Source organism: Carcharhinus amblyrhynchos, unplaced genomic scaffold (genome assembly GCF_965287045.1).
Source record: "Carcharhinus amblyrhynchos unplaced genomic scaffold, sCarAmb.v2.hapA chromosome_139, whole genome shotgun sequence".
NCBI classification, from domain to species: domain Eukaryota; kingdom Metazoa; phylum Chordata; class Chondrichthyes; order Carcharhiniformes; family Carcharhinidae; genus Carcharhinus; species Carcharhinus amblyrhynchos.
In genome coordinates, this window is record NW_027649879.1 from 169,668 (window position 1) to 194,892 (window position 25,225).

Consider the following 25,225-nt stretch of genomic DNA (forward strand, 5'->3'; position numbering starts at 1 on the left):
ACTGACCCTCTGACAGCGTGGCGCTCCCTCAGCACACTGACCCTCTGACAGCGCGGCGCTCCCTCAGCACACTGACCCTCTGACAGCGCGGCGCTCCCTCAGCACACTGACCCTCTGACAGCGCGGCGCTCCCTCAGCACACTGACCCTCTGACAGCGCGGCGCTCCCTCAGCACACTGACCCTCTGACAGCGCGGCGCTCCCTCAGCACACTGACCCTCTGACAGCGCGGCGCTCCCTCAGCACACTGACCCTCTGACAGCGCGGCGCTCCCTCAGCACACTGACCCTCTGACAGCGCGGCGCTCCCTCAGCACACTGACCCTCTGACAGCACGGCGCTCCCTCAGTGCTGTCAGCCTAAATTTCAGTGCTTAAAGCTCTGAAATGGGATTGGATCCACACTCCAAGGTGTGTCTGCTACTCACTGTGCATGCCTAACAAGGCAGAAGCTCAGTACTGGTTAATCTGCATTTACATGTCTCAGTAAGGTTCTGTCATTTCACTTGGAATATGATGATTTTTGTCTAACAAATGAAGTACATGAAATGATGCTGATGGGGTCTCAAGTTGAGGTATTTGTAACATGAGGTGTTTGACAGAAGATCGCTCCATTCTTCAGGTTGAAGTACCCAGTAGTCAGTACCTAATCGGCCCTGTTTCAGTCTGTACGCCTGCAAATGGAGGCAAAAGGAACCAGATAATCTTGTGTTGAGCTCACAACTGTGTGAGTTCCTGCTGTGTGCATTATTACCTGTCTGCCATGCAACGCACAAATGCCATGTGCAGGACTGTTGTGTTCATCGACTTAGCAGCAACTTGTACAAAAATGAATCGGACACCACGCAGCTTGGGACAGCTGAGGGATTTGCTGGGTGGCCTATTAATACAAGCTCTCTGTCTTTCCACAGCTGGCCCCCTCCCTGCCGGCCCGCATCGACTGGACTCAGCACCTCCAACTAACAACACAGATGTTGACCCAGATCCTGGGGATTTATTCACACCACCAGTTGCCAGGAAGAGGATTAAAGAAATTAAATCCTCACCATCTTCTCTAACCACACCGCACCGCCGCCCCGTTACACGCAGGCAGGACTTGCTTTCTGTGTGCCCCTCTTCATCCCAGTTAATTATGACATGCAGTTGACACCGTCAGCCACGCTGCAACCTGGACCATGGAATATTAATAGCACAGGAGGAGACCATTCAGCCCCCCAATCACTATCCATATGAGTCCTGCACACCCCCGCCATTTCCCCATCGTCTTGCAAACCGGTTTTCAGATACACGTTCAGTCATCTTTTGAAAGTTCAACTACCTGCACACTTTCAGGAATCATGTTCCAGATCCCTCCATGTGAAAGACAATCATTCTCCTCTCGTCAATTATTTTAAAATCAGGGGCCTCTACTTCATGTCCCTCTTGCCAGAGGAAACTATTTCTCTCAACTTTCAGTCCTTATGAATTTACATCTCGTCTGCTCTGACTCCAAGGAGAACAACCTGCACCTTCTGTGGTTTCTCCTCATTTGCTGGAACCATTCTGTTCAATCGCCTCTCACATGCCAGTGGCTCTGACACCAGCCTGAACCAATGTTGGCCACAACTGCCCACCATTTATTTATTAATATAGAAATGGTTTATTTCTTAGTGTCACAAGTTGGCTTACATTAACACTATAACGAAGCTACTGTAAAAAATTCCCTAGTTGCCACACTCCAGCACGGGCACACGGAGGGAGAATTTAGCAACTAACCAGCATGTCTTTCAGACTGTGGGAGGAAACCGGAGCACCCTGAGGAAACCCATGCAGACATGGTGAGAATGTGCAGACTCCACATCGACAGTGACACAAGCCAGGAATTGAACTTGGGTCCCTGGCGCTGTGAGACAGCAGTGCTAATCACCATGCCGCCCATGAGGTCAAACCAGTGATGCATCCAAGACCTTGTTTTTGTATTCAGTAATCCTATTTACAAAGTTGTTCTGAATATCCTCATCACCGTAAGGTTTGGAATCGTCGTAGTGCCGGGTCCTCGGATCATCCTCTTTGGAAAAAAAATGTATAGGATACGGATGTCGCTGGCTTGGCTAGTTGTTGTTTCCCATCCCTTGAGAAGGTGGTGGTGAGCTGCCTTCTTGAATCGCTGCAGTCCCCGAGATGCAGGCACACCCACAGTGCTGTTCCAGAAATTTGATCCAGCGATAGCTCATTAAACTTTCAATCCAAATTTGTATTGGGTTCAAATGTCACCATCTGCAGTGGTGGGATTCGAACCCAGTTCCGCAGAGCATTAACCTGAGTCTCTGGATCAGCGGCCCAGCGATAGTACCACCAAGCCATTTCCTCGGAATTCAAACTGCCTCAAGGAGTCTGGCAGCTACACCTCATCAGGATGTTTGACAGATTCTGGACACAATCCAGATCCCAGAGGGCTAGAACTAAGATTCACATTCAACTAGCTGCAGTGGGAAGTTTTACTTTGAAAATACTCCAATTAATTAAGCTGGACTGATCGCAATTAAATACTCCCCGCTACATCTTCCATTCGCAATAAAATTAAATTCTTCCTGAGTTCTGTACAACAGTCAATCGGGAAGCAAGGCTCTTTGAGGGGGACAGATGTGAGATCACTAGATATGGTGTTTCAGGTTAATAAGGCTATCAGCATTTGAATTTCAGCTCAATATCTTTCAGAGAAGTTATATTGACAACAATCTTTAAATCAATCATCTGAGTGCAGCGCACATTTTTGCTACACACATAAGATATGCACAAAAAAAAAGGACAGGAGGATTTGCCAGGATGATAGCCCAGAAGTAGAAGATACTATTTGTCAAGAACAAATGATCAAGCCTGAAGTACTTAACACAGCAGCAGCACACTGCACAGAGACACTGGTAACGCATGCCGACCCCTCACTGGGAGGCACCACACACAGGGACACTGGTTACGCACACTCACCCCTCACTGGGAGGTGCCGCCGCACACTCACCCCTCACTGGGAGGCGCCGCACACTCACCCCTCACTGGGAGGCGCCGCCGCACACTCACCCCTCACTGGGAGGCGCCGCCGCACACTCACCCCTCACTGGGAGGCGCCGCCGCACACTCACCCCTCACTGGGAGGCGCCGCCGCACACTCACCCCTCACTGGGAGGCGCCGCCGCACACTCACCCCTCACTGGGAGGCGCCGCCGCACACTCACCCCTCACTGGGAGGCGCCGCCGCACACTCACCCCTCACTGGGAGGCGCCGCACACTCACCCCTCACTGGGAGGCGCCGCCGCACACTCACCCCTCACTGGGAGGCGCCGCACACTCACCCCTCACTGGGAGGCGCCGCCGCACACTCACCCCTCACTGGGAGGCGCCGCCGCACACTCACCCCTCACTGGGAGGCGCTCCACAGATACACACTGCATTAGTCGTACCAAGCCTGGTGCACCGATCTAGCCACACCCAGTTATTACAATACACCAGAAGTCTAGAATCTAAACATCTATGTGGAAATCTGCCCAGCTATGCCCTTTCCTACAACACGCAGGAGAAATACCACACAGTCAAGTATCTTTCCATCGCTCCCCTCACAATCATTAACTGTGTTATTGGGCAGCAATACTCTCAATAGCTTACTCAATCTCTCCTTCGGATTCTGCCAAGCTCACACAGCTCTAGTCCATGTTTAGATCTAGGCTGAAGAGCTCCATTCAAGAGGTGACTGGCATTGACACTGTCCACAGGTGGAATATGGAGCCTGGCAAATTTGAACTCAATGGGAATCAGGGGTCAAGCTGCGCTGGTCAGCTGCACAAAGGAAGATGGTTGGGCTGGTTGGAGGTCAATCACACTCAGGGCTAGAGTCCAACACCTTCCCATTCCTAGCTGTGCCATCGATCACTTTCCTCCTATGGCAAGGTCAAAAGTGGGGATGTTCGCTGATGACTGCACAATGTCAGCCCCAATGTTTGTGTCAAGTGTCTGTCTGTGCAGTCTGCCTCTCCTCACAGTGAAGCAACCCCAAAGGCAGTGAAATCACGTTCACATTAAGGTTTGGCTCAAGTATGTGCCACGTACCATCAAAAACCAGCACAGGGAGAGAGATAGTCAAATCATTTACGTTCCAAATTTTCCTCTTTCTGCCCTGATGAAATCTCTCTTCTGTGGTACTGAGATCCAGCTGTCTCACACTGTCACTCAGTAACCCCTCTCCCCCCAGCACACTGTCAGAGGGCCGGCGCTGAGGGAGCGGGAACTTCTGGGATGTGCTAACAGTCTAAGTCCTTGGTTAAAGCAAGAACTTGCCTTGTCCTCTCCGTCTGATGTAAAAGAACTCACAGGAAGTTATTTCCAGTGTCTGGGACCAATACGTAAGGACTGGTCATTCTCTCCATGCTGTTTGTGGAATTGGCTGCCTATCCCTGTATTACATGACCGACCAGACTGGATAACTCCTTCAATGGCCACACAGGGTTGGGGGCCATGATGAGCTCACTGAACTTGCTAACTGCAGAATTGCTCTCATTTCTAGTTGACAAACAGGGGATAGGAATTACAGCTTCGCTTGAGCGGGACCAGAAATTCCTGCCTGAGGTCAACGGACATTTCCGTTATCCGCCCCTCATCCGCTCCAATTCCATGGGGCAGTAGAATTGCAGTGGTAAATTACTCCTTCTGGACAAAGCTGCTATGTGTACCAGTCACCATTGTCTATCTGACATCAGACTCTGTACACCGTGATCAGGGAAAGCATGAAACTTTTGCATGAGCTTAAAGCATTGAATAATCAGAGGTGCGGAATAGCAAAGCTGGAAGAATTGGAAATTTTACACCAGGGTAAGAGAGGGGGCAGCAGCATATATTATCATTCAGACCAGCTACCTTAAACACCAACCATAACCATCAGATAATTGCTCAGGAGTTATTAATAGAATCATAGAAAAACTACAGCACAAACAGGCCCTTCAGTCCACAAGTTGTGCCGATCTTATCTACCTACTAGGCTTACCTATAACGTATTAAGTCCCACGTACTCATCCAGAAGTCTTTTAAAGGACCCTATCGAATTTGCCTCCACCACCACCGATGGCAGCCAATTCCACTCACCCACCACCCTGAGTGAAAAACTCACCCCTGACATCTCCTCTGTACCTACTCCCCAGCACCTTAAACCTGTGTCCTCTTGTGGCAGCCATTTCAGCCCTGGGGAAAAGCCTCAGAGTCCACCTGATCAATACCTCTCAACATCTTATACACCTCTATTAGGTCACCTCTCATCCTTCGTCCCTCATAAGGCATGCCACCCAATCCAGGTAACATCTTTGTAAATCTCCTCTGAACTCTTTCAATGGCTTCCACATCCTTCCTGTAATGAGGCGACCAGAACTGAGCAGAGTACTCCAAGTGGGGTCTGACCAGGGTCTCATACAGATGCAGCATTTTCTCCCAACTCCTAAACTCAATTCCTCAATTGAAGGCCAGTACACCATACGCCTTCTTAACCACATCCTCTACCTGCAAAGCCAATTTAAGAGTCCTGTGAACCCAGACCCCAAGATCCTTCTGATCTTCCACACTGCTAAGAGTCGTACCCTTAATATTATATTCCTTCATCCCATTTGACCTGCCAAAATGTACCACTACACATTTATCTGGGTTGAAGTCCATCTGCCACTTCTCTGCCCAGTCTTGCATCCTATCTATGTCATGCTGCAACTTCTGACATCCCTCCAAAATATCCACAACACCTCTGACCTTCGTGTTGTCAGCAAACTTACCAATCCATCCCACCACTTCCTCATCCAGGTCATTTATAAAAATCACAAATAGCAAGGGTCCCAGAACAGATCCCTGGGGCACTCCACTGGTGACCGACCTCCATGCAGAAAAAGACCCACCTCCAACCACACTCTGCCTTCTGCGGACAAGCCAGTTCTGGATCCACAAAGCAATGTCCCCTTGGATCCCATGCCCCCTCACTTTCTCAATAAGCCTTGCATGGGGGACCTTATCGAACACCTTGCTGAAGTCCATATAAACTACATCCACCACTCTTCCTTTGACAATGTGTAATACTGCCATAGAGCTGGATTAACATTAATAGAAATACAGTCAGTAACACAGGGTGCTGGGCGGGAGAGGCATTACTGAATGACAGCGAGAGGGGGCTGGATTAACATCAGTAGAGATGCAGTCAATAACACAGGGTGGGGGGGGGGGGAGAGGTTACTAAGTGACAAATACAGTCAGTAAAACAGAGTGCTGGGGGGAGAGGGGTTACTGAGTGACAGTGTGAGGCAGCTGGATCTCAGTACCATAGAAGAGAGTTAACAGATTTCCTCAGGGCAGAAAGAGGAAAAATTGGAACATAAATGATTTGACTATCTCTCTCCCTGTGCTGGTTTTTGACGGTACACGGCACATACTCTTGCAACTTGGCCAACGTTGTCTACCTAATATGCTGCAGGAAAGGATGTCCCAAAGCGTGGTACATTGGGGAGACCTTGCAGATGCTACAACAACGGATGAATGAACATCGCTCGACAATCACCAGGCAAGAGTGTCCCCTTCCTGTTGGTGAACACTTCAGCGGTCATGGGCGTTCAGCCTCTGATCTTCGGGTAAGTGTTCTCCAAGGTGGCCTTCACGACACATGACAGCGCAAAGTTGCTGAGCAGAGACTGATAGCCAAGTTCCGCACATGAGGACGACCTCAACTGGGATCTTGGGTTCATGTTACACTATCTGTAACCCCCCACAACTTGCTTGAAATTGCAACATCTCACTAACTGTCCTGTCTAGAGACAATACACATCTCTTTAACCTATGCCTAATGCTATCTCCACTCACACTGTCTGCATCTTTAAGACTTGAACAGCAGGTTAGCTGTAAAGACTCGCATTTTAATCAGTATTCTGTAAACTGTGAGTGCCTCTATATGCCCTTCTCTGATCAGAACCTTCCACACACCTGACAAAGGAACAGTGATTCCGAAAGCTTGTGGGTTTACTATCAAATAAACTGGTTGGACTTTAACCTGGTTTAGTGAGACTTTTTACTGGTTTTTGACTGACATGGAGGCAAGGTGCACACAGAGCACCAGTTGCTCTGTTGTTCTGCCCAATCACATTCTGCTTCGCCCACTTGAGCTATCTCTCAGAAAGAGAGAGAGAGAGAATTAGAGTTCTGGCCAAGTTGAGTATGATACATTTACAGAGCAGTTCCGACTGTGGTCGTATTCTCCTCAAAGCATTAACTCTGCCTCTCTGCACAGGTACTGCCAGACCTGCTGAGTATTGCTGTCAATTTCTGCTTTCAGCCCTTAAACTCAGTAGTCAGAGCACAGAAAGATGCCTGTGCACACTGTGTCCGTATCAACCCACCCAAGATCCACTGCTCCCGACGACCCAGAACTCCTGCATATTTTCCCCGTAGCCCTGCTACTAATTCTGTCTACCCTCCCCCCACTGCTGCTTTTCAATTGGAACCTATATTACGTATTGCATCTCCAGTGTTCTTCCGACTAAAACTTCACAATTCTCTGCATTAAAGCTTGGTCTGTAATTCATCTATTGTTCCACTGGTTGAGGTTCTCTTGACGTCTGTCACCATCCTGTCCATAGTTTTCACAATCCTTCCAAATTTGCTTCATCTGAAAATTTTGCAATCTTGACCTGAACGCCCCAGGCTAGGTCATTAATGTAAATGTTGAGAAAGGCAGTGGCCCCAATATAAAAGCCTGGAAAATATCACTGTCTACCTGTCTCTGGTCATTGCTGCTCTCTGTTTCCTATCAGTCAGCCCACTCCATATGCAGCCTGCCACTTTCTCTTTTCTTCCAGACGCCTTTTAGAAGTGTATGTACACATCATAGGAATTAGGACCAGGAGGCAAATACACCTCTTCGAACCTGCTCCGCTATTCAATCAGATCATGGCTGATCTCTCCCTGGTCTCAAATCCACCTCCCCACTTTTTCCCCATATCGCTTTACTTCCTTTTAGATCAGAAACATTTCTATTTCCTTCTTGAAACCATTTAATGATTCAGACTCCACTGCGCTATGGGCAGAGTTCTACAAAGTCACCTCCCTCTGCGAGAAGTAGCTCCTCCTCATCTTAGTTTTAAATCTACCCCCTCTCAACCTATACCCTGTAACCTCTTGTTCAAAACTGTCCCACAAGGGAAACCATTTGGTCTATGTCTACTCGATCAATCCCTTTTAAAGTTTTATGTACCTCGACCAGATCCCCTCGCATTCTTCTAAACTCCAGTGAGGATAAGCCCAAACTGTTTAACCTCCCAGAAAAAAGCAAATTACTGTGGCTGCTGGAATCTGAAACCAAAAGAAGAAAATGCTGGAAAATCTTTGGCTGCATCTAGGAGAGAAAAGAGCTGACGTTGCGAGTCCAGATGACCCTTTGTTTAATTCCCTTCATACGTCGACCCTTTCATCCTAGAATCAATCTGACGAACCTCCTCTGAACTGCCTCCAATGCCTTTCCTCAAATAAAGGAGACCAACACTGGGCACAATACTCCAGATGTGGTCTCAGCAACACTCTATACAACACAGCAACTCCATTCACACCTCATCAACGCTCTGTTGCCTCTAATCAAGCACACGCTTGGATTACTAGATAGAAAGGAGAAGCGATAGCTGGTGGTATTATTATTAAACTATTAATCCAGAAAGTCAGTCCCGGGTTCAAATCCCGCCCTGACAATAAAAAAAACTGGAACTGAGAATCTACTGATGACCATGAAACCATTGTCGATTGTTGGAAAAACCCATCTAGTCCCCTTTAGGGAAGGAAATCTGCCATCCTTATCCGGTCTGGCCTACATGTGACTCCAGAGCCACAGCAATGTGAGTGACTCACAACTGCTCTCTGATACAGCCTAGCAAGCCACTCATTTCAACGGTAATTAAGGATGGGCAATAAGTGTTGGTCAGCCAATGACACCCATGTCCCATGAATTGAATAATAAAAAAAAGTTAAAACGATTGGTGCTTAATAAATCCATGCTGGAGTTGCTAAATTAATCCACACTGATCGAGGTAACTGGCCTGTATTACTGGGTTTATCTTTACACATCTTTGACGTGACCTCCACAGTTCCCCATTCTCCTGACACAAGCTCCATGCACAAGGAGAACTGGAAGCTTCTGGCCAGTCCCTTACTTCCTCCCGCACCCTCGGGTGCACCCTTATCTAATCCTGGTGACTTGTCTTGCCTCCTTCCCTGTTCCTCAGTCTTCCTCGTCTACACTGGCCCCCTAACCACCCTTAACCAATGATGACTCTGGTGGCGTTAACCGTGAGCCACTTAGACTTTTCTTAAAATCATTTATTGGATGTGGGCATGAATGTATTTATTAACCAGCCGTAACTGCCCTCAGCAGATATTTAGGTTCGGTGTATTGACCCAAACAGGCACCAGAGAGTGGCGATTAGGAGAATTTCACAGTAACTGCACTGTAGTGTTAAAATAAGCCTACTTGTAACACTAATAAATAAACTTAAGAGTCAGCCACATCGCTGTGGCCCTGGAGTCATACGTAAGCCACATCAGGCCAGGACAGCAGATTTCCTTCCCGAAAGGAGTTGTGTAGGGTGTTGGAGTGTCATGAGCAGTTCTGGGAAGGAGATTATTAGACTGGGGGGAGTGCGGAGGAGATTTACTAGGATGCTACTGGGACTTGATGGTTTGAGTTGTGAGGAGAAGCTGGATGGGCTGGGACTTTTTTTTTCCACTAGAGTGTAGGAAGCGTAGGGGTGATCTTTTAGGGGTCTCTCAGATAATGAGGGGCATAAATAGGGTGGATGGCCAACAGCTTTTCCCAAAGGTAGGGGAGTCTAAAACTAGAGACCATAGAGGGGAATCTAAAACTAGAGGTGAGAGGGGAGAGCTACAAAAGTATCCAGAGGGGCAATTTTTTCACACAGAGGCTGGTGAGTATCTGGTACAAGCTCCAGAGATAGTAGTAGAGGCGGGTATAATGTCTTTTAAAAAGCATTTAGACAGTTACATGGGTAAGATGGGTATAGAGAGATTTGGGCCAAACATGGGCAATTGGGACTAGCTTAGTGATAAAAGAAAAGGACAGCAGGGACAAGCTGGGCTGAAGGGCCTGTTTCCATGCTGTAAACCTCTGACTCTAGTAAACCAGATGGTTTTTTCCGCCAATTGACAATGGTTGCAAAGTCATAAAAAAAGATACACAGAATAGAAACCAGTCCTGTGGCCATCCGGTCTGTGGTGCCCTCTAAGCTAGTCCCAACTGCCTGCTTTTGGCCCATATCTCTCTAATCCTTTCCCATCCATGTATTTATCAAATGCTTTTTGAACATTGCTATTGTACCCACCTTAACCATTTTCTCTGGCAACTCATTCCATGTATGCACCACCCTCTGCATGAAGAAGTTGCCTCCTCAGGTTCCTCTGAAATCTCTCCCCTCTTGCCTTTAACCTGTGCCTTCTAGTTTCAGACTCTCCCTCGCTGGGAAAAAGGTATCATCATCATTAGATTTTTAATTCCAGATTTGCTTTAAAAATTGAACACATGTTTTGCTATCTGCCACAGTGGGATTCGAACCCAGGTCCCTGGGTCTCTGGATTATCAGTCCAGTGACAATATCACTGCTCCTCTGCCTCCCCATCTCTCTCTCCCAGGACCAGCCTGTCAAATCGTCTGACTCCTTCTAGCAACAACATATCGATTGCAGGGGGTGTAACACAACCCCCCCCTCCACGATGTTGCAATCATGGTTCTCGGGGCAGGGGCGGGGTGGTAGAAGTTGGAAACAGAGAAAGAAAGCGAGGGGATGAAAGAAGGAAAACGGGATTCAGGCAGCAGAAGCTGCTCCTGCAAGGTCACAGTGCCATTGCTGCCCTGTCCGCACTGCAGCCCAAGAGTTTTAGAACACTGAACAGTATACAACAAGGAGCTTATCTTTTTAGTTGCATCCTCGATCTCCCCAGATAGTACTCCCTCAGCAACTATCACTGAAGTTGGACTGCTGTTTATGGGAGCTCCTGTGCCACATTTCCTGCTTGTACTCCTCTTGAGCAGGCCTTGAGGTGCCATGTGGTGAACTCCTGTTCTGTTCCTTCTGCTCTAACTGCTGGGATGCTTCAAGGTTGTGCAAGGCTCCATGTAAACACACATCCTTTCTAATTCAAACTTACATAGCTTCACTCCATCCAACCTCAGCTACAATAAACACACTGTACCTACACCCAGATGGACATCCCCCAGTTGCTTTCCATGCATGGTTACAGAGAAACAAGGAGCAGGGGTAGGCCATTCAGCCCCTCAAGCCTGCTCTGCCATTTATTGAGACTGTAGCTGAACTGAACCTCAAATCTGCACCTGGCCTCTCTCCTCTCTCCTCCCTCCCCCACCCCAATAACCTTCCATCCCCTTGCTTACCAATTTATCCACCAATGCCATGAGGAGTATTTAAAGTCTCTGCTTCCACTGCTTTTTTAGGACGACATCTCCAAAGACTCACAACCCCCAGAGACAAAAAAATTCCCCTCATTGCTGTTTCAAATAAGACACCCCTTATTTTTAAACAGTGGCCACTCAGACCAGATCCTCAGGAAAAGCAGCCAGCAGGAAACCCAGATACAGAGAGAACATGCAGACTCCGCACAGACAGCAGTCCAAGCCGAGAATGGAACGTGAATCCCTGCCTGTAAGGCAGCAACATTAACCACTGTACCGCTTAAAAAGGGAGAAAATGAATTTGAGAAAACGTGCATGCAGCATAAAAACAGCCAGTAAAAGTTTTTGTGGACACGTAAATAGGAAGTGGGCAGCTAAGGTAAATGTGGAACCTCTACTGAATGAGGTGGGTGAACTGATAACAGGAAGCAAAGAAATGGCGGATATGCTAATACATTTCTTTTAACATCAGTCTTCAGCGTGGAAGACACTGTGAATATCTCCAAGATATCAGATGAGCTAATTTCAAATGCTATGGGAGAATTTACAATAATCCCAATCAAAAGGGATAGAGTATCAGAGAAACTCAAGGGGTTAAAGGTAGACAAGTTGCCAGGACTCGGTGAACTGCACACTCAGGTTTTAACGTAAGTGGCTGCAGAGTAAGTGAACTCATTGGTTGAAATTTTTCATAACTCACTAAATTCCAGGAGGATACCAGATGATTGGAAAACAGCCAATGTGACACCCTGATTCAAAATAGTTTAACACCTATTATTGACAAGACACTGGAGTCAATAATCAAAGAGGAAATAGCTAATCATTTAGGAAAGCTGAATATAATCAAACATAATCAACATGATTTTATGAAAGATATATCATACTTGACAAATTTGGTTGAATTCTCTGGAGGATGTACAGGGAGAGCTGATAGAGGGGAATGTGTAGATGCAGAGTATTTAGATTTCCAAAAGGCATTTGAGAAGGTGCTACACGAGAGGTTGGGACATGAAGTAAAAGCCCAAGGAACTGAAGGAAGCGTGTTAGCATGGATGGAAAACTGGCCATCACATAAAAAAGAGTTGGAATAACAGAGTGGAAAAACGTAACTAGTGGAGTCGCGCAGGGGTCAGTTCTCGGCCAGCAATTATTCACTATTTATGTCCATGATCTAGAGGAAGAACAGAATGTAAGGTTTGCAAATTTGCTGATGATACAAAGTTATGTGGAACAGCAGGTTGGGATGAAGACAGCAATTCTGCAATGGGATATAGATAGATCATAGAATAGAATCCCTACAGTGCAGAAGGAGGCCATTCAGCCCATCGAGTCTGCACCGACGACAATCCCAGGCCCTATCCCCATAACCCCTCATACTTACCTTACTAATGCCCCTGACACTAGGATTAACTTAGCATGGCCAATCAACCTCACCCGTACATCTTTGGACTGCGGGAAGAAACCGGAGCACCCAGAGGAAACCCACAGGGGAATATGTCCAGACTACATACAGACAGTGACCCGAGGCCGGAATTGAACCTGGGTCCCTGGCACTGTGAGGCAGCAATGCTAACCACTGTGCCACCCCAGATTGTGTGACTGGGTGAAAACCTGCCACAGAGTTTAATGTGGGGAAGTGAGAGGTTATGTACTTCAGTAGGAAGAATCAAAAAGCACATTATCTAAATGGGGAGACAAGAGACTGCAGCTGAGTGAAATGCAGAGAGGTCTAGATGTTCTAGTGCACAAATCATAAAAAGCTAGGCAGGCAGGTCCAACTGTAGTTAAGAAGGCAAACAGCATTTTGGCCTTCACTGCAAAGGAGCTGAAGTTTAAAAATAAGGAGGTTTTATTGCGATTGTGCAGGGTGTTGGCAAGGCCTCACCTGGAATACTGCCTACAGTTTTGGTTGACTTAACGAGAAAAGGATATAGTAATATTGGAGACAGTCCAAATGAGATTCCCAGGCTAATTTGGGGAGGAGAGAGCTGTCTTATCAAGAGGGACTAAATAGTCTGGCTCTGTATTCCTTGGAGTTTAGAAGAGTGAAGGGATGACCTTATTCAAACATTCAAGATCCTGAGAGGGCTTGACAAGGTAGAGGGTGAGATGTTTCCACTGGTGGGAGAGCCTTGAACAAAGGGACGTAACTACAAGATAAAGGACCAGTCGTTTAAAACTGAGGTGAGTAGGAATATCTTTTCTCATAGGGTGGTAAACCTCTGCAATTCTCTGCAGCAAAGGGTGGTAAATGCTGTATCATTGAAGTGCAGCTGGATAAGTATTTGATTGATCAAGGAATAGCGGGCTATGGGGAAATGGTGCAGACGTTGAGGTTTGGCAGAGAGATCCGCTATGCTCGTACTAAATGGCAAGGTGAGCCTGAAGGCCACTCCTGTTTCTATTTCTTGTGTTCGCTGTCAGGAATCTCAGGTACAGTGCCTCTTGGGTACAGAGGCAGAGACACAAACCGTCGGGATCACACTGTCTAACCCCGTGCTGTACCTGCTCTGGGAGTGTTTGATGGAGGACAGTGTAGAGGGAGCTTTACTCTGTATCTAACCCTGTGCTGTACCTGTCCTGGGAGTGTTTCATGGGAGACAGTGTTGAGGGAGCTTTACTCTGTATCTAACCCTGTGCTGTACCTGTCCTGGGAGTGTTTCATGGGGACAATATGGAAGGAGTTTTACTCTGGGCTTTACAAAACTGTGCTCTATACTGACACAATGTGCATTGGAAACCTTTAATATCTTTTGGGAATAAGGCTCCTTATTTGACGAGTACAAAACAACAGTATAGCTTTAACGGCAAAAACACTGAAAAGAAACACAGCCTCCTTCCCTATCGCAGTCACAGAATCTTGGGATACAAATACAGTGGACTGCCATACCTCGAGTGACAGTGTTGACAGGACAGTCAGCTGGAAAGGACAATAAGCTTGCTCACGACACAGTCTCTACTGCATCCTTATTGTGCACAGCTCGTCTCCATGTTGTAGAGGAGGAGACATGGCACAGTCAATACTGCAGAACAGGTTCACAATGCTGCCAGGTGTGAGAGATCATCACTGAACAGGCTGGGGTTCTTTATTCTGGAAATCAGAGCACCAAGGGTCTGACCTGATCCAGGTCTAAGGTGAAAGGGTATCGATAGGGTAGACCGAGAAAAGATGTTTCCACTTGTGGGCGAGATCAGAACTCGGGATGCGGGGAGGGAGGGGGCCATCAGTACAAGACTGTCACTAATAAATCTAAAATCCGGAATTCAGGAGAAACCGCTTCACCCAAGGAGGGGTGAGAGTGTGAGAGGCATCACCTTCTAGTGTGAAGTCAGAATGCTGACCCACTCAGATACTAATGAACGAGCAGAATGGGAAGCATGGCCTCCATAGTATCCTGAGGCCCAACATCCATTCCTCATCACAAGCCTGTCATCGACCGCACTGCTTATGGGACCTTGTTGTGCCCAACATTTAGCCATCTCCAAACAGGCATGACACTTTCAGTCACAGGCAGTGACCGAAGTGAACTGTGTCCATGTGCTGGAGGAGGATGCTGGACAAACAGTTGAGGGAGAAATGAATAGGTGGATGGGGAAGGGGCAAGATGACGAGGCGGAAGGAAGAGACTCATTGTGGAGCAAAAGCAGTGGCGCAGAGCTGAGGGGCTGAAAATCCCAAACAATCATGTAAAAATGCACACACGATAACATCACCATATTGAGTCCCAGTCGCCACTGGGTTTCATAAGAACATAAGAAATAGGAGCAGGAGTAGGCCATCTAGCCCTTCGAGCCTGCCCTGCCATTCAATAAGATCATGGCTGATCTGTTGTAGCTCAGTTCCACTTTCCCGCCCTCTCCCCATAACCCTTAATCCCCTCTCTTATCAAGAACCCATCAACCCGCTTCTTAAAAATATTTAGCGAGGCAGCCTCCACCACTTCAACGGGCAGAGAATTCCAGAGATTCACCACCCTTTGAGTGAAGAAGTTCCTCCTCAACTCCGTTCTAAACCGCCTCCCCTTTATCTTGAGGCTGTGCCCCCTAGTCCTACTGTCTTTTTTGAGCGGGAAGAGTCTCTCCACCTCTATCCTATCCATCCCATTCATCATCTTATACGTCTCAATGAGATCTCCCCTCATTCTTCTAAACTCTAACGAGTACAAGCCTAGTTTATTCAGCCTCTCCTCATAGCTCAATCCCCTCAACTCCGGCATCAGCCTAGTAAACCTCCTCTGCACTCCCTCCAGGGCCAAAATATCCTTGCGCAGGTGCGGCGCCCAAAACTGCACACAGTACTCCAGCTGCGGCCTCACCAATGCCCTATACAGCTGCAGCAAGACCTCCCTACTTTTATATTCAATCCCCCTCGCTATGAAGGCCAGCATCCCATTCGCCTTCCTGACCACCTGCTGCACCTGCAAGCTGGGTTTTTGTGACTCATGCACAAGGACCCCGAGGTCCCTCTGCACCGTCGCCTGCTGCAGTTTTTCGCCACGTAAGTAATAGTCCTTCCTACCATTCTTCCTACCAAAGTGGACCACCTCACACTTGCCAACATTAAATTCCATTTGCCATTTCCTGGCCCATTCGCCCAGCCTATCTAGATCCTTCTGCAGACTCTCCACACCCTCCGCACAATTTGCCTTTCCCCCAATCTTGGTGTCATCAGCAAATTTCGACACCCTGCACTCGGTTCCCTCCTCCAGATCATCTATATAAATGGTAAATAGCTGAGGCCCCAGCACCGACCCCTGGGGCACCCCACTAGTCACCAACCGCCAATCCGAATAGCACCCATTGACCCCCACTCTCTGCCTCCTATTTGACAACCAATCCTCTATCCACGCTAACACCCTACCCCCAACTCCATGTCCCCTGACCTTCTGCAATAACCTCTTGTGACAAGTCCCCAGGACCGGATGGAATGCATCCGAGGGTTCTGAAAGAAATGGCGGAGGTGATAGTGGATGCCTTGGTGGTTATTTTCCAGACGTCGCTGGATTCCGGGGAAGTGCCAGAAGATTGGAAAACGGCTAATGTTACGCCGTTGTTTAAGAAGGGTGCCAGGCAAAAGGCGGGGAATTATAGGCCGGTTAGTTTAACGTCTGTGGTAGGTAAAATGTTAGAATCCGTCATTAAGGAGGAAATTGCGAGGCATCTTGAAGGGAATTGCTTGATAGGGCGGACGCAACACGGTTTCATTAAAGGGAAGTCGTGTCTGACAAATTTACTGGAGTTCTATGAGGATGTGTCTAGGGCAGTGGATAGAGGAGAGCCGGTGGATGTGGTCCCAGTGCATCCAACACCAGCCCTGTTTCATTCACAATTCTCCCCAGTTTACACAATCAGGACTAGTCAACACGGCCACACCCTGTCTTACCTGCCCAGCTATATGGTGAATATCACACCCCACAAAATCCTGCAGAAAGCTTTTCACACACTAATCATTGAGCATTTTGTAGAGGTCATCAACACTACTGGAGGGGCAGCACCCGAAAGAAATAGGAGTGGAATGAGGCCACTCAGTCCATTCAGTCTGCTTCACAATTCAATCATGGCTGATATTTTTCTCATCCCCATTCTCCTGCCTTTTCCCCATAACCCCTGATCCCGTTGTTAATCAACAACCTGTCTTAAAGATACTCAATGACCCGGCCTCCAAAGCCTCTTCTGCAGCAAAAAGTTCTGCAGATTCACCACCTTCTAGCTGAAGAAATTCGTCCTCGTCTCTGTTTTAAAGGATCGTCCCTTTAACCTGACATTGTGCCCTGTGATTCTAGTTTTTCCCACTAGTGGAAACATCCTCTCCACATTCACTCTATTCAGGCCTCGCAGTATCCTGTAAATTTCAATAAGATCCCCCCCTCATCCTTCTAAATTTCAACAAGTACAGATCTAGACTCCTCGACCCTCCTCATACGACAAGCTCTTCGTTCCAGGGATCATTCTTGTGAACCTCCTCTGGATCCTTTCCAAGGCTGGCACATCCTTCCTTAGATACAGGGTCCAAAACTGCTCAGAATATCCAAATGGGGTCTTATACAGCCTCAGAAGTACATCCCTGCTCTTATATTCTCACCTTCTTGACATGAATGCTAACACTGCATTTGTCTTTCTAACTGCCGACTGAGCCTACATGTTAACCAGGGACTGGTTAAGTCTCTCACCCAGAGACCACTGATGCCATGGGGGCCACACCAAGTGGGTGCATCAGAGGCATCAGCCCCCAGGTGTGAAGTCAGAATGCCGACCGACTCAGATATTAATGAATGAGCAGAGTGGGAAGCTTGGCCTCCGCATTATCCTGAGGCCCAATATCCATCCCTCATCACAAGCCTGTCATTGACCACACTGCTTATGGGATCTTGGTGTGCCCAACATTTAGCCATCTCCAAAGATGGACGACACTTTCAGAAACGCACTGGCTGTGAACACTCTGGGAGGTCCTCGGACTGTGTCAGCATCTGGTTCCACTCTTGTTCTCACCCAGCTCCAGACTGTACTCTCTGGGTATGGAAGCTGGGATTTGCATTCAAATGTAATTGCCTCAATTGTTCTGGATTTTCAGTGAGATCATCCCAAGCCCCACCCGCTCCTCCCAGCTTTGTCTTCTCCCTCTGCCCCTGACTGTCTGATCCAGCCTCAACTCCAAAGCTTCCTGCCCCCTCCCCATCCAAGCACTCAGCTCTTTACGACTCTGAGGGCCCCTCTCCCCAGGGGTGACGTCCGAGACACTGCAATTCACAGTGGCCAGGCTGCACCAAGTAGGAGACAGGAATCTGTGTCCCAGCACTCCTCCTGCCCCCAAGGGCTGGGTTATGAATGAGACTGTGTCAGCTCCTCCCAAGCCCCAGGAAAATATTATTTATAAAAAAACACGCAGCACCGAGGCTGAGTCCCTCCCCCAGCCTGGGATGAGCTCAGCTGACTCAGCACAGGCCAGGGCTCCGGAGCTGTCAGTCTGTGCTGCCGATAACTGCTTCCATCAGGTTGTGAAGGGAGTGGCAGCACGGATTATTTATAGAACCTGAAGGCCATCCCTCCCGGGAGGGACTTTGGACCAGCGCGATACACGGCAGCACAGGAAAGACGATCTGCCACACGCTGAACAGGAGAAGGTCAACATTCCCACTCCAGCGTGGCAGCAGCTGCTGGCCTGTCACTCAGGCACCTCCCGCTCTGCCTGCTCACAACAATGTCAATAACGGGGGGAGGCCATTCAGCCCCTCCCACCTGTGCCAGCACTCAACAACATCATGATGGATACAACCTCATGCTCCCAATTCCCTGTGGCCAAAGAATCCCACATTCTCAAATATTCTCAGCAACTGAATGGCCACAGCTTTCTGGGTGGAGAATTCCAAAGATTCACAAGCCTCTGAGTGAAGACATCTCTCCTCACCTCTGAAACCTGCAACCAAAGACTGTGACCCCCCCCCCCCCCGAGCGAGTGAGCGAGGGGGGGGGGGGGCAGGGGGCTAGAGGGGAAACAGCCTCTCAGCATCAACCCCCTCAAACCCTGAGTTTTCTATGTTACACTCAGATCACCTCTCTAACCTCTACAGAACAGTATTCAACCTCTTAGACACCAGCCACTCCATTCTGGAAAAGCTTTGCTGCACCTTCTCCAAAACTAACAGTCCCACACGGGCAAGACGACCAATCTTCGTCACAGGATTATGGCCACTCTTTTACTGATAAATCACCCAAGCACCAAGTTCAATCAGAGCCGAGGCTGAAGGTCACAAGAAGGAAAGAACGACTTTGATCTGGGGTCTGGAAGCAAATCCTGAGGAAATTAAAATACACCTTTAATTTCTTTGGTCGAGTTCACACATCAGAGTGAGCTAGCCCCGTGCTGTACCTGTCCTGGGAGTGATTGATGCTGACGCTGGTTATAATGGTAACATGGCCAACAAGCTTGGACTTGGCAATACTCAATCGTACCTCAGCAAACTTTCCAGTCTAAGCCAAACATTCTCCATCCAACTAATTATCTGCAAGCAACAGGATCCTGTTGTGCTTCCAACTGCAAGCAACACACTGAACCTTCCCCAACAGAAAGAGGGACGTTGAAAGTTACCAAATCAGAATGAAGCATTTTAAAGTCAGCTTTCAAAACCCTCGCTACCTGGTGTCATATTGTTCCCTTCCTTCCCCCGACAACACCTCTCAAAACCTCTTCCAGCCCCTTACACCCCCTCCCTATCTTTGCAATCTCCTCCAGCCCCTTACACCCCCTCCCTACCTCTGCAACCTTCTCCAGCACTCAGATTTCCGTGTTCCTCCAATTCCGGCCTCTAAGAGCATCCCTCGAACCCCATTGCTCCGCCACTGGAGGCCGTGCATTCAGCTGCCTGGAAAAACCCTTAAGTTCCCCTCCCTACACCTCTCTCTCACTCCACCTCCTTTTAGACGCTCCTTAAAGCTTTGACTGAGTTGTAGATTGCCATTGTCCCTCATGCCCTGTTTTGGGTTTAGGTTTGGGTGGTTTGCACACTGAATGGGGATGGGAAGGTCTATCGCTATGTGATCAGCTGCTGCGTAAATGGAACTGAGCCGCAGTCATCACCTCCTTACTTTTGATCCTGTCCATGAGCTGATAGGTTACGTAGATATGAGCACAAAGAGTTCATTAAGACCAGGTCACCACAAATACAGTCACAGATACCCCACAAACCAGAGAAAGGCCCAGGCTCTGTGGCAGGAATGGGAACAGAGGCACCAGAATCGGCTTTTCAGTGCCTCCAGTGTAGGCAGGTAGGTAGGGAGGAAGGCCCCCCCACCCTACCCCAGTACTGCCAGCCTCCAAAGCCACGCCCTGACCTGCAGATACTCACGGGAAGACGAAGAACAGTGAGGTGGAGCCTACGAGGAAGGTGGCAGCTGCCGACACCGGGATGTACTTGCTGGGTTTGAACTTCCTGTCGGTTCCCAATGGCATATTGGTCGCTCAATGGCCCGGCTCAGCAGCATAGCCCGGGGTAATCGTGCAGAGGGGGTGTTGGGGAGGGAATCGAGGATCACTGACCCAGATCCTGACCTGCCTGTTCCAGCATTGGGGTAGGAGGGGGGAGATTCGGGAAAGGAGGCAGGCAGGAATGGTCAAAGAGAGAGAGGGAGAGCGAGGAAAGGAAGGGGAGGCAACAGAGTCGAGATGGCCAAGCCCTGATGCCAGCTAATGCTGTGTGAGGAATTGGCGTTCCTTTGGAAGATGGCAAGGCAGAGCAGAATGGGACCGAGTCACGGAACGGATGAGTTATGGGTGGGGTGGGGGATGCGGTAATGGGTCTTGGAAAATTTGGGAGGCCCTGGAACGTGGCTGATCGGAGGACCTGGTTCAAGATTGGGGGGGGCGGAAATTAGGGGCTTGTAGACACCTGCTTCCCACCAGGATCAGCACTTAAGCGTCAAGTGGGATTTGGGACAGGGAGTGAGACAACTTATGGTTCAGTCTACCTCAACCTCCCTCCCCCCGCCCCCCCCAAATGTTTCTCGCAGCCGGGGCAGTGAATTTGGGTGTCCCTTCTGAGTCGGAGAAGGAGTCTGAAGTCTGGGCTTAGTTCGGGAGGGGAAAAAAAGGAAAAAGTCTTGCGCGAGAAAGAGTGTAAATTCACGTTTGTGGCTGAGACTGATTTTCAAGATGGTGGGGTGCCGGAGGGAAAGGAAGGGGGTAATTGGGCATCAGGTGCCTGACAGGGAATTAAAAAATAACGCTGGAACTCTGACAAGCAAGCTGGCGATCAGAGGGATGGAGGGGAGAGAAGAGGGAAAAGCACAGTTAAATCCACAATCGAGGTAGAGTTCTGGGAACGGGCTCTACTCCAATGAGGAGGGTGGAGAGGACCAAAAGGCCTCGCGTCCAACAAGATCAAATCCCGCCTCCGAAACAGGCCAGTAGAATCTTTTCAGCTCTTTCCCAGCATTGTTTTACAAATTCCCCCTCTGCTGATTCAATCCCCACTCCAATCTCCTTCAGAACGCCAGCGTCTGGGGAGGAGCTAATCCGATTCCCAAGCGCCAAACACCTCTCTCTCTTTCCGATTTCTCGCTTCGGCTGTTCCTTAAACACGTGGAAGCCAGCTCCTTCCTTCAGAGACAAATCCAGCAGCAGGAGACACTGCAAGAAGCTGAACCGTGTGCTTCCTGGGTGGGGATGGACAGTGGAATTGACCACAGTAGCTCAAGATCCAGTGGTAATTGCTTATCGAATACTATAAAACACCAAGTAATACAGAATGGAAGTGAGCACGAGTCGAGGGCGGAAATCCTCTCCCAATTCCTCCGCTCTGACTGGATATTCCCACTTGATTTCCAAGGAAATTCCAAACTGTTCCGAAGGTTTCTCTCTCTTTCTCGTTGAAGGCGATTTCTACGGGGCCAAATTAGATCCCAACAGCAGAAAGAGAAAACTGTTCTTCCCAAATAGCCAAAGAGATGCTGTGAATCCCACAAAATAAGCAGCCAGCTGAGCGAGCGAAGTTTAGAACGAAAGCAGGAAGCGACGTAAAGACTCTTCCCGCTCGGATGAGTCCCAGTTCCAGGGTCGCGGCGTGAACTTTTCGTCTTGCGAGTCAGCAGTCAGGCCCGCTGACGGAACCAGCAGCATCGGAAGTCATCAGATCCCATCCATCCTGCTGGAGAGGCCATTCATCCGTGGAGAGGTCCAACCATTCCCCTCCTTTCTCTTCTCCCTGCCCATGGTGCCAAAAAAGAAAAACCAGGGTTATTTTGAGTGGGTGAGAAGGAAACTTAAGTAGCAAGCATTCCCCCCAACTCCTCAAATCCTCCCTGTTGGCTGGGGGGAGGGAGGGGAACCAAAAAAAATTGTCAGGAACTTCTCCTCCCTTAGAAAAAGCATCAAAATTGCTGTACGTCTTTAAACCATTTGGGCGAAACTCTGTCCCTTTCCGCCCAGTGATGCTTCTTTCTAAAAAAAAATTCAGAATATCCTGGAGCAAAATAAGAGACAGAAAAGCCAGCGAGCAAAGGTCTGTCACGCTGGTCCCCACTTTGACTAGCTTCCGGATCTTTTTTTCACTCCCCCTATTGACGTACAGGGAGGGGGAAGTCAGGAGAAGGATTATCATTGCCTGATGATTGAGAATCTTTGGCAGTTGTTATTAAAAATAAGGAAGAATATGAAGGAATTCAGATCTTTCTTTTGTTCCCCTGTCGACAGAGAAAGCGGGGAAAAGAAAGGATCAGCGAAGTCACGCAAACAATGTCTCTGCACCCATTCCTTTCTAAAGTAAAAGAAGAAATCTGGATCTCTCTTTGCTTCTCCCCAGTGAGCAAAGATCCGTCTCACCCATCACTGCTTTGACAAGCTTTCAGATCTTTCTTTCACTCCCATTAACATACAGAAACTACAAAGGGTTGTGAATGTAGCCCAATCCATCACACAAACCAGCCTCCCATCCACTGACTCTGTCTACACTTCCCGCTGCATCGGGAAAAGCAGCCAGCATAATTAAGGACCCCACGCACCCCAGACATTCTCTCTTCCACCTTCTTCTGTCGGGAAAAAGATGCAGAAGTCTGAGGTTACGTACCGACCGACTCAAGAACAGCTTCTTCCCTGCTGCTGTCAGACTTTTGACTGGATTTACCTTCCATTAAATTGATCTTTCTCTATACCCTAGTTATGACTGTAACACGACATTCTGCACTCTCTCCTTTCCTTCTCTATGGACGGTATGCTTTGTCTGTATAGTGCACAAGAAACAATACTTTTCACTGTATCCCAATACACGTGACAATAATAAATCAAAGTGGGGGGGGGGAATGATCAGTAGTGTCTTGCAAAGAGGGTATCCGTGTCAATTCTTCCTTATATAACTAAAAAGAAATCCGGATCCTTCTCTTGCTTCCCCATTGATGAATAATAGAGAGGAAAAGAAATGATTATTAATGGTTTGCGATTGAGAATCTTTGCACTTGTTCCTGAAAATAAAGAAGAAAATTTTTAAAATCTGGATCTTTCATTTCTCTATCGCCCTATTAGAGGGGGGAAAGGGATTATTAATGGCACACAATCAAGAATTCTTGAAAATAAATAAGAAAAATGAAAAAATCTCCCCAGCGAGCAAAGATCCATCACACAGATCCCAATTTCAACAAGCTTCCGGATCTTTCTTTCGCTCCTGTTAATATATAGGGGTGGGGGGAGAAATAATTGTTAACAGGTCGTGATCGAGAACCTCTGTGCTAATTCTGCCTGAAAATAAAGAAGGAAAATTAAGAATTGTGGATCTTTCTTTTGTTCCCACCAATGGGTAAAAATCCACCTCACCGATCCTGGCTTCGACAAGCTTCCAGGTCTTTCTTTCGCTCCCCCTGTCAATGTATAATAAAGAGAAGAAAAGGGAGGGGAGGAAGAACGATTATTATCTTAAAAGATTCTTTTAAGAAAAGAATTATTATCTTAAAAGAATTATTATCGCAAACGAGAGTCTCTGCACAGATTTTTGTCAAGTGGGTTAAGAAATCAGGATCTTTCTACGCCCCGCGACGCCAACTTGGCGTCAGATCCGGCAGCTGGCTTCGCTCCCATCTCGCCCCCCCCTTTTTGTTTTCTCCAGGGTTGTAGGAAATAAAGGATTTGAAGGAAAAGCCACATCAAGTTGGTTGCCTTTGACAGCAAACAAAGTGTTTGGGGAGAGCGAGGGCTTTCCTTTTCTGGAAAAAAAAAGAGATGGCGGGGGGAGGGGGGGGTGCTTTTTTTTCCCCTCAAAAGATGGAGATGGGCAGGAGAAACATCAATTCTTCCCCAATGAGTGAGGGTTTTAAAGGCAAGAGTCACAACTAAAGGAGGAGGAGGAGGAGGGGGGGGGGGTGGTGCAGAAGTAGGCCTCACTCCAAGCCTGAAAGTGGTCAAGTGCAGACACACCAGAGGCTCCAAAAACACTTCCATCACCTTCCCCCTCCAACCACCACAAACTCGACGTTTCTCCCTCATGGTGGGTCTTTTTTTTTAAAGTGAAATTAGAGCCTTATTGTTGTGTCAATTGGCTGGTGGGTAGGCGGGGGGGGGTGGGAAGGAGTCACGGTTTGGGACGAAAATAACCAGCAGATCGGGTCAGGTGTCAGCCTGCAGCCGGGGAGTGAGGGGGGGGGGGGTTCCTGATCAACTTTCCCACCTCCTTTACCTCATGGATTGGGTTTTTGAGCGGAAAAAGGGTGGAATTTGGCCTTTTTTCCATCTCGCAATGGAGGAAGGAGGAGGAGGGGGGGGGGGGGGGCTGCGCGAAGGGCGGGAAGCCGGGGCGGCGGTTGAAGACGGTTGGGGTTCAAATTGGGAGGGATGGAACGTTGGGGGGTCCGCGGTTACCTGGGCAACGCCCGCCCTCCGGCTCGCGCTGGCTGCTGCTGCTGCTGCTCACTGCTGCTCCGGCTGGCGCTGCCCTTCCCCCACTCCACTCCCCTCCTCCTCCTCCTCCTCCCCCCCCCCTTCCCCACACACACAACCATTCACTATTTACCCGCGGAAGGGGGCGGCGCCGGCGGTTGAGGGCGGAAGGGAAGAGGCCGTCACATCATTGGTCGGTGCTGAGGGAAGCGGGTTCGATGGACAGCGGGTGTCACCAATGGTGGGGCGTGGTGATCGCCCATGCGTCAGGGTGATGGACGGCGGGCATGACCAATGGGCATGGTCATTGTCACCCTTTTCCCGCCCCCCCCCCCCCCGCCGTGCTGGGCAGCGGGGAGAACCAATAGGAATGTGCGGTAAATGTCCGCCCCTCCAGCTCCGGCACCAGTGTCGCCATCGG

The 25,225-nt window shown here is 48.7% G+C and overlaps 1 protein-coding gene across 1 annotated transcript in view; it reads right to left on the reverse strand.

The window, feature by feature from the left end:
- The window catches only part of LOC145338673 (palmitoyltransferase ZDHHC5-like), a 66,489-nt gene extending 41,612 nt beyond the window's left edge, over nt 1-24,877 (reverse strand). Inside the window, exons 1-2 of the mRNA XM_080183059.1 lie at nt 24,787-24,877; nt 20,294-22,147 (exon numbers count right to left, since the gene is read on the reverse strand). Coding sequence (XP_080039185.1) covers nt 20,294-20,397 — 104 coding nt within the window. The 5' untranslated portion in view covers nt 20,398-22,147; nt 24,787-24,877. The remainder of the gene's footprint in view (nt 1-20,293; nt 22,148-24,786) is intronic.
- Nucleotides 24,878-25,225: the final 348 nt, after the last annotated feature.